The sequence below is a fragment of the Homarus americanus genome, unplaced genomic scaffold, assembly GCF_018991925.1.
Source record: "Homarus americanus isolate GMGI-L3 unplaced genomic scaffold, GMGI_Hamer_2.0 scaffold15682, whole genome shotgun sequence".
Taxonomy (NCBI): Eukaryota; Metazoa; Arthropoda; class Malacostraca; order Decapoda; family Nephropidae; genus Homarus; species Homarus americanus.
Window position 1 is genome coordinate 66,447 of NW_024752436.1, and position 13,785 is coordinate 80,231.

General features: G+C 43.1%; 1 protein-coding gene across 4 annotated transcripts in view; it reads right to left on the reverse strand.

Moving 5' to 3' along the window:
• LOC121855089 (irregular chiasm C-roughest protein-like) overlaps positions 1 to 13,785 on the reverse strand; it is a 222,377-nt gene that overhangs the window by 59,641 nt on the left and 148,951 nt on the right. For all 4 annotated transcript variants that reach the window (XM_042349917.1, XM_042349919.1, XM_042349918.1 and 1 more), the window contains exons 3-4: positions 11,421 to 11,808; positions 3,295 to 3,443 (exon numbers count right to left, since the gene is read on the reverse strand). In XM_042349917.1, coding sequence (XP_042205851.1) covers positions 3,295 to 3,443; positions 11,421 to 11,715 — 444 coding nt within the window. In that variant the 5' untranslated portion in view covers positions 11,716 to 11,808. The remainder of the gene's footprint in view (positions 1 to 3,294; positions 3,444 to 11,420; positions 11,809 to 13,785) is intronic.

Sequence of the window (13,785 nt, forward strand, 5' to 3'; positions counted from 1 at the left end):
CACCGAACATTGCCCGTTAAAGTACCTGTAAAAGAGAGAGAGTGAAGCAACATTGCGGCGAAGAGAAAGGGAAGAGAAATTGACGACTAAAAGAGGAGAGTTAATAAGGCGAAATGCCTTTGATTCCACCCTATCTAACAGTAGGACAGAAGAAGAGCCACCCCAGATATGAGAGCAGTACTCCAAGTCAGGACGAATGATTCCTGTATATACTTGAAGCAACTGCTCAGGAGTGAAGTAGCTACGGCATCTGTACAGCATTCCCACCTTTCGGGAGGCAGCTTTAGCTATGATAAGGATGTGTGATTTCCATGACATATTGGAGGAAATGGTGAGGCCTAGCATATTTATTTCAGAATTTAGCAGAATGATAGCGTCCCGAAATGTAATTGGTGGGACATCCCCTAATTTAGAAAGTGTAATTGGTAAATGCTGAGTTTTATTACTATTGAATTTAACCAAGTTTCTGACTCCCCATTCAGAGATGTTGCACAGATCCGTTGATAGAAATAATGATATCAGCTTTAGAAACAGATCTAGTTTGAGAGTTAGGAAGAAGGGGAAAATGTGAAGAAGAGTGAAGAATAGAATCATCAGCGTAAGAATGGATAGAATTAGTTGTAGTGTGAAGGAAATCAATGATAAAAAGAAGGAAGGGAGAAGGTGAAAGAACAGAACCCTGTGGGACATCATTACTGGTAGAGAAAGAGCGAGAAATCGATCCCTAGACAATAACTGCCATGGATCGGTTCTCAAGGAAGCTAGAGATTAGAAAACAATGTGGGGGAGAGAAACCATAAGAGGGAAGTTTAGAAAGCAAAGACTTGTGCCATACCCTGTCAAATGCTTTGGAGATGTCGAGGGCCACGACGAAAGTTTCCGCATAATCCCTAAGAGAAGATGACCAAAGATGGTTGCAATAGGAGAGCAGATCACCAGTAGATCTCGCCTGGCGAAAGCCATACTGGTGATCCGACAAAAAGAGAATGGCGTTCAAGGTGACGGACAAAATGGGAGTTCAAGATAGTTTCGAAAATCTTAAAGAGGGAAGAAGTTAGGGCAATGGGGCAATAGTTAGAGGGATTAGAATGGTTACCCTTCTCCGGGATGGGCTGAACCAAGGCATGCTTCCAAGAAGAAGGAAATGTTTGGGTTTGAGGCAGAGGCGAAAGAGGCGAGCAAGCACAGGGGCCAGAGCTTCAGCACACACCCTCAGAACACGAGGGGGTATTCCGTCCAGTCCATGCGCCTTACTCAAATCCAACCTAGATAACACACCGGCAACCCTGCAAGTGGAGATTATAGGAAAGTGCATAGGCTCAGTAGGAGGTGCAGGGGTAGGATGGATAGAGTAGGAATCGTCTAAGGTGGAGTTAGTGGAGAATAAGGTGCCAAAGAAATTGGCTTTGTCAGGGGAGAGTTGACTATAGAGTTGTCTGATCGGAAGAGAGGAGGAAAAGAAGAAGTGCAAAGTTATTACAATTTTTTTTTTTTGGTTAAGGACCAGAAGGATTTAAGGATTTAAGGAAGAATTAGTCAGGACAGCGGTCCTTCTTTTTATAAAATTCCGTTTGGCCCAACGAAGAATAGCCTTACAACGATTCCTAGAAATAATGAAAATGAGTGGGTAATAGTAAAAGCAGATAATTTCATAGCTCGATATGCCCTATCTCTCTCCCTGCATGCAAGAGAGCAGGAGCGATCAAACAATGATTATAAAATGAAAGTTTTGGTAGAAGATGGGACAAATGCACTCATACCGCCCTGTATAACCCCAGCAAAGCTGTCAGTACATTCCGAGGCGTCCCGAGTTGAAAAGCAACATTCATCCCAAGAAAAGTTGGTGAAGAATATTATTCTCGCAAGGATTGCCAGTTTGCCCTCCGATAGTACCATAGTTGACGTTTAGAGGGGGGTGAGGAGGTGGCCGTCCCAGTTTGATTTAATAGAAATATGATTGTGATCATAAGACCCTAATGGGGCAGAAATTGAGTTTGAATAGTGTGATGGGTTAGAGGTAAAACAAAGATCAAGAATGTTAGGAAGTTGATCGTGTCGATCAGGAACGCAGGTAGGGTATTTTATGATTTGTTCCAAATCATTAAGTATGGAAAAAGAGAGTGCCTCAGCTCCACCTGGGTCATTGAAATCCCCTTGGTAGAGGATCTCGGTATTAATGGTGTGTGGATAGCAACGACTCATAGCAAGAAGTGAGATAGTCAAAGAGTTCGAAATAGTTGGTCGAGTTGGGAGAACAATATAAGAAACAAAGGAAAATAGTCACAGTAGGTAGAGATATTTTGAGCCAGATGACATCATAAAGAGAAGATTCAAGATCCGTGAGTCGAGCTATAGGTGTACGTGTGTTGCAGTAGGCGCATACACCTCCCTTAGAACGGAAGGAGGTATAAAGGTTGTAGTTGGTAACTTGAATAGGTTTGGGTGAAGCTGCTTTGGACAGTATGAATCATAGTGTTTATTCTTTAATGACGGATGACTCTCAGTGATCTACCTTACTCGAGTGATAATTATCGTTAAAAGTTTAACTTATTCATTAGCAGCTTCTTACCCAACTGTGATAGTTTCCGCTTGTTACTGTTCTTTGATAAGTTTGTCTGGCACTTAGGAGATAAACGACCCTAAAGTTTGGCTTCTGATAAAAGTAAGTTCCGTCATTTAATAGCGTTACTACTATCTCTTACCTTGATATGTTACCTAAGATCACCTTCATCTTGAATCAACGTCACAACCCTCTTGACCTATGACCTAACTCATGATCCAGCAACACCTTCATCACTCCTTTGACCCAGGCAGGGGAGGGGCCCAGGCTTAGAGGGGGTACATATCTTACCAGTATAACAACATAATGTTTATTTAGTGTTGCATGAAAAATTCAATTTAATGCATTTGAACTGTGTAACACGTTCAAAAGACTTAAGCTGACAGAGTTTCATCAAAATATTGGTTGTGATAATTATGTAGTTTGTTGGATGTGTTTTATCAGAAGCCAAATAAAATACGACAAGAATGTGTAATGTTCTGTCACGTAGTCCACCAGTGAAATTTACTGCAGGATGTCAACATGAGGGAAGGGGGCCCCACCACCCGGGGCCCAAGTCATTCTTAATCCGTCTCTAGACCCACATTGACTCATGAACTACCTCGCGTCTCCTCCATTTGAAAGACCCCCCCACACTCTACAGCACCTCCCTCTTGCTATATCAGTAAATTTATCTTGTATTATCTAATGGTTTCCTGAGTAAAACTTTTTCACCACCAAAACTTTGTAATGACCTGGTCGTCGGTGTCCTTGGGGGGGAAGTAGACGGTGAGCTTTGCGTTCGCGGAGGTGAGGTGCCTCTCCCCCTCAGCGCCTCCGACCTGACACTGGTACACAGCATCGTCCTCCACTAACACCGGCTGGATGTACAGGTTATACACACCTGAGGAAAATGGTATAAGTCATGATATTTAGCCAAATTAACATACAGGTATGATAAGAAAGAAGACTAAAACTTGTCACATAACTTAGAATGGTTATTAGAATAACTTAACATGATAGAATGGCAGAATGTAAACTTGTCATACAAAAAGACGATCTTACAAAACCTTTTATAAACCTTGAAACATTATGTCACAACTATGATAATAATATCAGCCATCGTCCATCGTGTATGGTGTGGCGTAATTTAATAGCTATTTTAACAACAATATATCTTTCATTATTATTATTACTGTTATTATTGTTATTATTATTATTATTATTATTATTATTATTATTATTATTATTATCATTATTAATATTATTATTATTATTATTATTATTATTATTATTATTATTATTATTATATTATTATTATTATTATTATATTAGCAGTAGTAGTACACGCCCACGCGCGCACGTATGCCCCTACTACCCGGACACAGCAGTCCAGCCTGTCACCTCTCTGCCCTTTCCTCATGAGAACTAGTTTCTTCTTCTGCATGGGACTAAAGCAGATGTCGGAGGAGGACGTAACTGTCGCCCAAAGTGCAGAACACTATGCCGGGTAACAGACATTGTTGCGTCTGTGCTAGCCAGAACCAAAATTGCACTAGCTGTGATTGTGCGAGAAACAACCGACCATGTGTGGTTTGCAGAAAGGGAAACAATTGTCGGAACCCACATGGCAGGGAGCCGACGCAGGAGGCCACAGTGGATATCGCCGGGACCCAACCGCCCGATGATATCCTAAATGATAGCAGTGAGTCTACTCAACCTGAAAATGTATAGTACCAATAAACGCTGCTCCAATAGTAGCAGATGTCCACGAGGTGAATGAGAGACAGCCACCACAGTGGAATGGCATGTCGATGGAAAGTGTGAACAAATGGGTTAAAGAAACTTACTCAGAAATTGTCAAGTGGTCGCCAGCTAACCTGTTTGAACCACCCTAGTGTATGGCCACCAAAGAAATTATTCAGGAGATGACTCGCCTCATAACCGAGTACACTCAGGACTGCTTCCTTGCCCCTTAAGCTCTTCAAATACTGGCAATAATACCACATCTATTCTGTCAGAGGACACACACGAAGACTAAGCACAAAGAAAATGCGGCAGCAATGAAGAGAAAATTGACAATGTGGCACAATGGGGGCCTTGATGATCTCCTATGTGAAGCAAGAACACTGCAGGAGAGACTAAAATTTATAGGAGACGGAAAGCAAAACACCGATGACGTTGCAAGAAAGTTTGGAAACAAAATGCGTGTGGAAAAAGTATCTTTGGTGGTAAGATCTCTCACAGAGGAATCCTCCGGTGGGGTTCTGCCAATAAACAGAGAGACATTAAAACAACCGAAGGAAAAACATCCCCCTGCAAGTGAAGACGAAGGCATCAGGTTCCAGGGTGACTATCCCACCATTGCTGCCCTTGCAAGAAAGCTAGCAACCTCGTGTTGCCAACATCTCCATGCTCTGACAGCCTGCCGCCTCATTCCCCTGGATAAGAATCCAGGATGTAGGCCTATAGGGGTGGGGCAAGTGCTGAGGCAGATCATCGGAAAATGCATAATGGAGGTGATAGAGGATGATGTCAGGGCAGCAGCAGGGAACCTGCAAGTTTGTGTTGGCCACCAGGCTGGAGGGGGAGCTGCCACTCACGTCATGAGAACGATATTTGAGTCGCGTGATTGTGAGGCCGTTCTCCTGGTGGACGCTTCAAGTGCATTCAACATACTTAACCTCAGGGCCGCACTGCACATCAAGATCAAGTGTCCAAGCTTTGCAATGTATGTTGAAAACACTTATAGGAATCCATCAGACCTCTATACAGTATAGTAAACACCAAGGCTTTAAGAGGTGATGGCATCATACAGTCAACCGAGGGAAGAACGCAAGGGGACCCTGTTGCAATAGCAATGTATGCAATAGGCCTATCCGTGCTCCAACACACAATAAAATTTGAAACAACCGAGGTCAAGCAAGTGGTGTATGCTTCTTTTTTTTCTGCTCCTTACAGGCGCAGAAAAAGTGGAGGACATCAAAAAGTGGTGGGACTTGGTAACATCACAAGGCCCACAAATAGGGTACCACCCAAACGCCAGCAAGTCCTTCCTCATTGTGAAGCCAGAACATTATGAACGGGCAATGGAGGTGTTCGGTGGAAGTGAGGTGTCAAAATAACAAAGGATGGCTAAAGACACCTAGACGTAGTAATCGGCATGACGGACTTCAAGACCGAGTACGTAACGGGAAATGTGAATGAGTGGTTTAGGGAAATCCAAGCTCTGTCTGATATTGCTAACACAGAGCCACAAGCGGGTTTTGCGGCATTCACCCATGAAGTCAAGCATCGCTGGAACTACCTGATGCGCACTATCCCTGATATCGGACCCCTCCTCCACCCTCTGGAAGAAGCTATCAGCGTCAATTTCATTCCCAAATTAGTGAAACGCCTTTACTTAACACCAGCAGAAAGATCACTCCTTGCACTACCACCGAGTCTGGTAGGAATGGGATTGACCAATCCAGAGGAAAATGCTGCCACCGAACATCAAAACTCAGTTTAGCTCACGACAGCCCTTACTGACCACATGACCCTCAGAACGCAACAGGTGAGGTAGATACCAATGAAGTAAACAAGATTCGAAGGTCCATTTCGACAGAACGAGAGCACGGCCAAAGTGATAAATTGCAGCAACTGATGCTGCAAGTACCAGAGAATTTGAAAAAAAGTAGCTATAGCGCAGGAGGTGGGCGCCTCGAACTGGTTAACTACGTTACTGATAAGGGAAAATGGTTTCAGTCTCAATAAACAAGAATTTACAGATGCCATTGCTCTAAGGTACGGTAGGCCAGTAGAAGGTTTGCCCTCACAATGCGTGTGTGGCTCTTCCTATGACGTCGATCACGCCATGGAGTGCAAGAAAGGGGGCTTCATATGCATGAGGCATGACGAAGTAAGGGATCTCACAGCAAATATGTTGAAAATATTCTGTTGTGATGTCAGGGTAGAACCGACCTTCCTTCCATTGGACACTGAGAATTTCCAACATAGGACTTCAAACACATCCAACGAAGCCTGTGTTGACGTCAGTGTTCGAGGATTCTGGACGCGGGGACAGCGAGTCTTCTTCGACATCAGGATTTTTTATGCCATGGCCGCATGTCACCGTAACTTAGCTCTCGATGCTGCACACAGAAGGAACGGGAACGACAAGATAAGGGCATATCGGGAGAGAATTCAGAACGTTGATCAAGGCAGCTTCACTCCTTTGGTGTTCACAGCCTCTGGGGGGATGGGACCAAGTGCAAGCTGCTTCTATGCCAGACTCGCGGAGGTGCTATTCGAACAGAAGCAGCAGCCCAGAAATTATGTTACAGCCTGGATGAGATGTCGACTGTCCTTATCTTTCCTTAGATCTGCTTTGCTCTGCCTCAGGGGAACGAAAGCATCGGCCCCAAAGCCGACAACAGTTGCTGATATTGACTATGAGGCAACAGTCACTGAATGCCGCATAGATCTGTGGCTCAACTAACTCAACACAGCTAGGGTAGCTACTTATGTATTAGGATATTTAATTTTAAGGTAACAAAATGGCGGCGAAGGTGTGGCTATTGGGGGAGGCCGGAGGCCCCGTAGTAGTAGTAGTAGTAGTAATAGTAGTGGATGTAAAGAGGATATTGAAAAAGGGTGACTGAGGCACAAAAGAATGGAACTTATGTTCATGAGCAAAAAGAGAAGGCTGCTGGGGGCCTGTGAGGGCCATAAAGTCATCAGTGTGTGAAAAGTAAAAACAAAAGATGGCATAGAGGTTAAAGTGTGATGGAATACAACCGGCTCAGTCCAAGAATGTGTCACAGGGAGTGAGATATGGAAGAAAGGAGGAAAGAGACTAAATTTGGAAAGCCTTAAATAATTTCACCAAAAGTTATAATGGAAAAGAAAAGAGCAATCAGAATATGAGATTGTATTGTGAAGTGGTTGACAGGGAAGTGGACAGAATTTTGAGTAATAAGTCGAAATGGGGGGAAATAGAGAACAAAAATGTGTGCTGGGAGAGGATTGGTAAGTGGGTCATGCAGGCCTGATAACATGTTAGGAATAGCATGGATACAGCACATTGTACACTAAGCCTTGGGTAAAATATACAGGACATAAGAGTTAACTAGAATACACTAACAGATATTTAGTGGTTAAACCAAATATTATCTATAGAAAATTACAGATATTTTAAAATAATGTTCTCGAAATAAATAAACTGAATAGAAAGATTGTTTAGGTAAAGAGTGTGCAGCTTGAAGACCAAGGACTACTTTAAGTCATCTCAGCTGACCTCACCACACACACACACACACCACTGTACCTGACGGCAAGGTTCTGAAGGTGATACTCTGAGGGTAGGAGCCTTTAGTAGAGGTTTTCAAGGAGAGATTCTCAAGGAAAAGCTTTCAAGGTGATGTTCTGAAGTAAAATAATCTGAAGGAAAGATTCCATGGCCGAAATTCTAATGACGAGACTCTGAGGGAGATTCTCAAGTGGATGCTCTGAAATAAGTCTCTGGATGGTAAACTCTGGCAATGTTTTGGTTTATCTAAGAGACGTACAGCATCTCAAAAATGTATCAGTCCACTCATTGTGTGAAACATTAGGAGACCGCGGATGATAGATATTGAGACATGTGTATTTATTTCGGCGTAATTAATATGATGTTCTATTACCAAATAAAGTAGGATCAGTATACCACAGAGCCACACATACCAACCCTCCCGGGACATCCTGGCAGATACTATTTTGAATTACTGTACATCTGGCATCTCAGCAGTTCAGTCATATGAAGTCGAGCACAAAAAAAGAAGAAAAAAAGAAGAAGAAAAAATCTAGCCAAAAAAGTAAGATAAAATACAGGTAGAGGCAACAATGAACTAAAAATTATGATAAAATATGAATTTGATTAAGGGAGGATGACAGCCTATACACTGAACCAAAGAACACCAGGATCTAACACCCGGCCAGAGAACCAAACACTATATTATGGGCTGACAACCCTCGGACAGGTGCCGCCCCTTAAGGTGACCAGAAACACAGATTGAACAAACAATCATCAAATATTTTATAGTCAAAGAGACTATACGGTCACCGCAAACTGCTTGGGGTTCCAGGGTCATCATGTGGCCTTGTGGCAGCATAAAGTGGCCAATATGGAGCCTGGCCCAGATAGTCTCCCATATCCTAGGCATTCAGGGACACATCCAGAAGGTATCTCCGCCGTAATCTCCCGGAGCTTCTTGGGGCCAACAATGGCATGCCAACAATGCTGCCAAACAGAACAGACGGCATTCGTAATACCAGGACATATATCCCGATCAAAGAGTGAGAGGAGTAGAGGGGCTGACCTGCATGAGGCCACCTGGTCCACTTTCACAGGGCTGACCTGCATGAGGCCACCTGCTCCACCTTCACAGGGCTGACCTGCATGAGGCCACCTGCTCCACCTTCACAGGGCTGACCTGCATGAGGCCACCTGCTCCACCTTCACAGGGCTGACCTGCATGAGACCACCTGCTCCACCTTCACAGGGCTGACCTGCATGAGGCCACCTGGTCCACCTTCACAGGGCTGACCTGCATGAGGCCACCTGCTCCACCTTCACAGGGCTGACCTGCATGAGGCCACCTGCTCCACCTTCACAGGGCTGACCTGCATGAGGCCACCTGCTCCACCTTCACAGGGCTGACCTGCATGAGACCACCTGCTCCACCTTCACAGGGCTGACCTGCATGAGGCCACCTGGTCCACCTTCACAGGGCTGACCTGCATGAGGCCACCTGGTCCACCTTCACAGTGCCCAACGAGATTCTGATGCTGTTACTCTGAAGGCGAGATTCTGAGGTTGTGCTTATGAAGTAAAAACTTTTAGGCTGAGAATTTAAAATAGAGACCTCAGATAATATTTCTTTGAGTAAAATTCTTTAGGTTACATTCTTCACGTGCGTTGAGACACTGTACAAAGTCTCTAGCTCATTGAAAGAGAGATCACCTAAAGATTAGACACCCCAGCTTATTTAACCTGATGTTTAACAGTCCTGATGCTACCTGGGGGTTAGATTAGGGAAGATTGCATTATAATATCAAGGTGACATAAGCAGGAGTGTCTAATCTTCAGGTAAAATTGAATTGAGTGTGGTCTATAGGCCTGACGGCTCGTTAGAAGCAGTACTGATGTAACCTCTCTCTCTCTCTCTCTCTCCCTCCATATATATATATATATATATATATATATATATATATATATATATATATATATATATATATATATATATATATATATATATATATATATATATATATATTTATACTGAAGAAAATGTTAACAGATATTAAGAGATAGGCGAGATAAAAAAGGTTTAGTTAAAGTGTTCAGAAGAAGGAACTTGAGCTGGGAGAGTTTTGAAAGGTAAGCAAATTACTGGGGGTTGCAAGAAGAGTGTTGACAGGTAAATAACCTGCAAGAGAAGAAAGGAGCGTGTTGGCACGAGACGTTCACTTTATTCTTAAAATGTATTCTAAAGGATGTAAGACAAGATGACGTTCTTTTTCAGGAGTGAAATAACAAGAATAAAGAATCTAGGAAGTGGGGATAATTAAATAAGAAGCTTGTCAGAACAGAGAATGTGAAGGATACAGCTTTATGGTGATACGAACATGTGGAATGGATTAAGGCGATAATAATTTTTGTCTAAACGAATGAGGTGAGAGGAAGAAGAGAGTGGGGGATAAACGGCGGTAAAACCCGTGAAATAAAACATAACTGGAGCGGAGGACGACGTCTAAATATCAAATATGAAGAATTCTCTGTTCCAACATACAGTACTGTACTTGATGGAGACATAGACGCAGTACTGTATAAGGACTCGCTAGACTGATCTATTAATGCCCCTTGAAACTTACCTTCCGAATACCTTCACCAGCATTATGATCACCTTAGCTAATAATAACGTTGTTGTGACATACTTTCAGTCAACAACAAGACAGGTTCAAGTGTAACAACTTTGACTAAATGGAAAGACTGGTATTATAGTCCAGGAGTCAGGTCGATTTATGAGTCAGAGTGAGGAAGGTTTAGTCATTGATTCTTACTTAACAATGTGTGTAGCTCTCAGCTGCACAACTCTAGCTCGCCTAAACCTGCATGTTAGTTTGGAATTTGTCTTTATTTAACGATACGTCATAATCCCCAAATATGCTGAATATGCTAACAGATGATTTTATTGTGTGTCAAATTTGCTCATAGTTTTCCGTTCTAGCCATAGTAAATATTTTTCATTTAAATGTTTAATCCTACACCATGAAATGTAACTTACATGAAGTAACCATTTTGTTGATACTGCTATAAATGTTGATACTTCAAATTTAATGGAAGTTTTCATCTCGTCACGTATGATCTGCAGTCGTTATATCTGACTTGCAAGCCCAGTCCTCTCAAGTCCAATAGATTATATGTCTGTTGTGAATCGTTCCATATTAAACTTGCTTAATTCAAGGGCCTTGGGTATATTCTTCGTGGTTCGGATAGGAGTTATGTCTTTGTCGAGAGCGGTGTTCTGGCACTTGGATCACTGAATGGACTTATCCAAGGACATTTGACGATAGAGCCAAGCGTTTGTACATAGTGTTAGCTCATATAAAGAACACTTCCATATCTGCTGGCTACTGCCTACTAGGTAGTTTTCAAAGTGGTATGATGTTTGTTTTAGACACAAAGAGTTGTGAACGTGCTGACAGTGTGTATAGCGTGAGGAAATGGTGTTGCTGGTTTAGTTGTTTGAGGAGGGATTAGATAGACAACACCGAAGAGAATTATAAAACTTGGCATACTACACAGAAATATGACGTAATGTTAGAGTTAATTTGAGTTAGAAATAAAAATTAATCTAACCATGATTATCGTCGACTATCATTCTGTATCTGCTGTACCCGGGCAGGTCCTCGTCAGACCCCAGCCCGAAGCCATCCTTGGTCCACTGTACCGTGCCCTTCCGATCCTCCACCTTGCAAGACAGCGTCACGTTCTCTCCGTGTTTTGCCGTCGCATTCTCGGGCTCCTGAATAAATCTCTGTTCTGCATAAGCAACACTGACTAATAAGGTCACACATATAACAGTCTCTTTCCATCGTGTCCCTATTTGCACCAGGTTCATTTCCATCATAGAAAACGTAGATTTATACCACATTCGTAGAAAATGTTCGCACAGTTTTGGAGTAACTTCAAGGATTCGAGGTGGGTTTCATCTTGGCACACTGGCTGTCACTCGGCACATGAAAATCTGGAAACAAGAAAATACAGATTAGTGAACGGTACAGATATTTTTTTTAATCAGATCATATTGAACACAAGGGATAGTTAAGAATTTCTGAGCTTCTTTATATACAAACTAATACCCTTGGTGTGTTGCTTCCCTCATTTATCAGATTACTGAATATCAACTCCACTGTAAAATATGTATATTCTTATAAATAAACAAATAAATAAATAAATAAATAAAAGTGATAGCCGTGGTAACATTCTCATATGTAATTTTACAACCACCATGATACGTAATACTTCTTTGAGATAAATGTGCAGTATATTGTATAGTATCAGTGCCACTAAAAGAGCTCAGGCTCTCAACAGGCCCAGCCATGTTAATATTGTTATTATTATCCACTCTGTATCTGTATATTTCTGGCTAAATAAACTGTTTCAATATCAGTACTCGACCCACAACCAAGATCATGTTAATATCCTATATAGAGAAACATTTATATATACTCTTAAGACAAATATAACCAACATGTGATCACAGGAAGAAAGTTTCAAGACAGGAACACTTAAGGCTTATTACCTTCAGAGAGAGTTATGTAAGACAGATTCATCCTCGCTATGTCTAATCTTAAACAAGAGACGGTCATCCTGGACACCCACAGTAGGCCATACACCGTATATGGTTTCCCTCTAAATAATATTTCCTCTTAACTACTTATGGCTACATACACAACTCAGCCACATCAACACTGACACTGCCTCTTCCGTCAACCCAGTTTGACCTGACGCTCTTGGTAACCTGACCTCTGACCTGTATTGATGCCGCCTCAGACCACCTCAGGACGATGACACCGTATCTGTTGACCTGGTAGCATATGTGACGGTGATGCACTGGCTGTAGTGACGGTACCTCTTGACCTGCAGTGATGAGTGTGACGGTTCCTCATGACCTGCAGTGATGAGTGTGACGGTACCTCATGACCTGCAGTGATGAGTGTAACGGTACCTCATGACCTGCAGTGATGAGTGTGACGGTACCTCATGACCTGCAGTGATGAGTGTGACGGTACCTCATGACCTGCAGTGATGAGTGTGACGGTACCTCATGACCTGCAGTGATGAGTGTAACGGTACCTCATGACCTGCAGTGATGAGTGTGACGGTACCTCATGACCTGCAGTGATGAGTGTGACGGTACCTCATGACCTGCAGTGATGAAGTGCGGCGGTACCTCGCATGACCTGCAGTGATAAGTGTGACAGTACCTCATGACCTGCAGTGATGAGTGTGACAGTACCTCATGACCTGCAGTGATAGAGTGTGACGGTACCTCATGACCTGCAGTGATGAGTGTAACAGTACCTCATGACCTGCAGTGATGAGGTGTGACAGTACCTCATGACCTGCAGTGATAGGTGTGACAGTACCTCATGACCTGCAGTGATGAGTGTGACAGTACCTCATGACCTGCAGTGGTAGGTGTGGTACCTCATGACCTGTTTAGTGATGAGTGTGACGCTTAGAATTTTCTATTTACTCACTGTATTCCTCTCTCCTCATCATCCTCTTCTCCTCCCCTCATCCCTCACTCTCCTATCTCTCACCCCCCCCTCATCACCTCCCCCCCAACTCTTTCCTGCTCCCCCATCCCTTCTTCCTCTCACTATCTTCTTCATGGTCTCATTTTCCTCTTACTCTCCTCATCCTGACCCCTACGACCCCCTGGATAACTCCCCCCTCACTGTCACCGTGGGAACACTTGGCCCAGTGCCACCTCATCTCCCAGTGTCTCACCCGGCCATCGCTCACACGGCTTCATGGTCTCCCTCACGGCGTGGGAGTTCAAACGGGAAGGACTGTTCATAGAGGCTTCGGCTCACAAGCGAACAAAGTACTTGGGTTCATTAAGGCTAACAAAGTAATTGGGTCCATACAAAGGAATGTTAGTTACAAGACTAGCGAGATCATCCTAAAACTATATCTTGCGGTTGTGAGACCT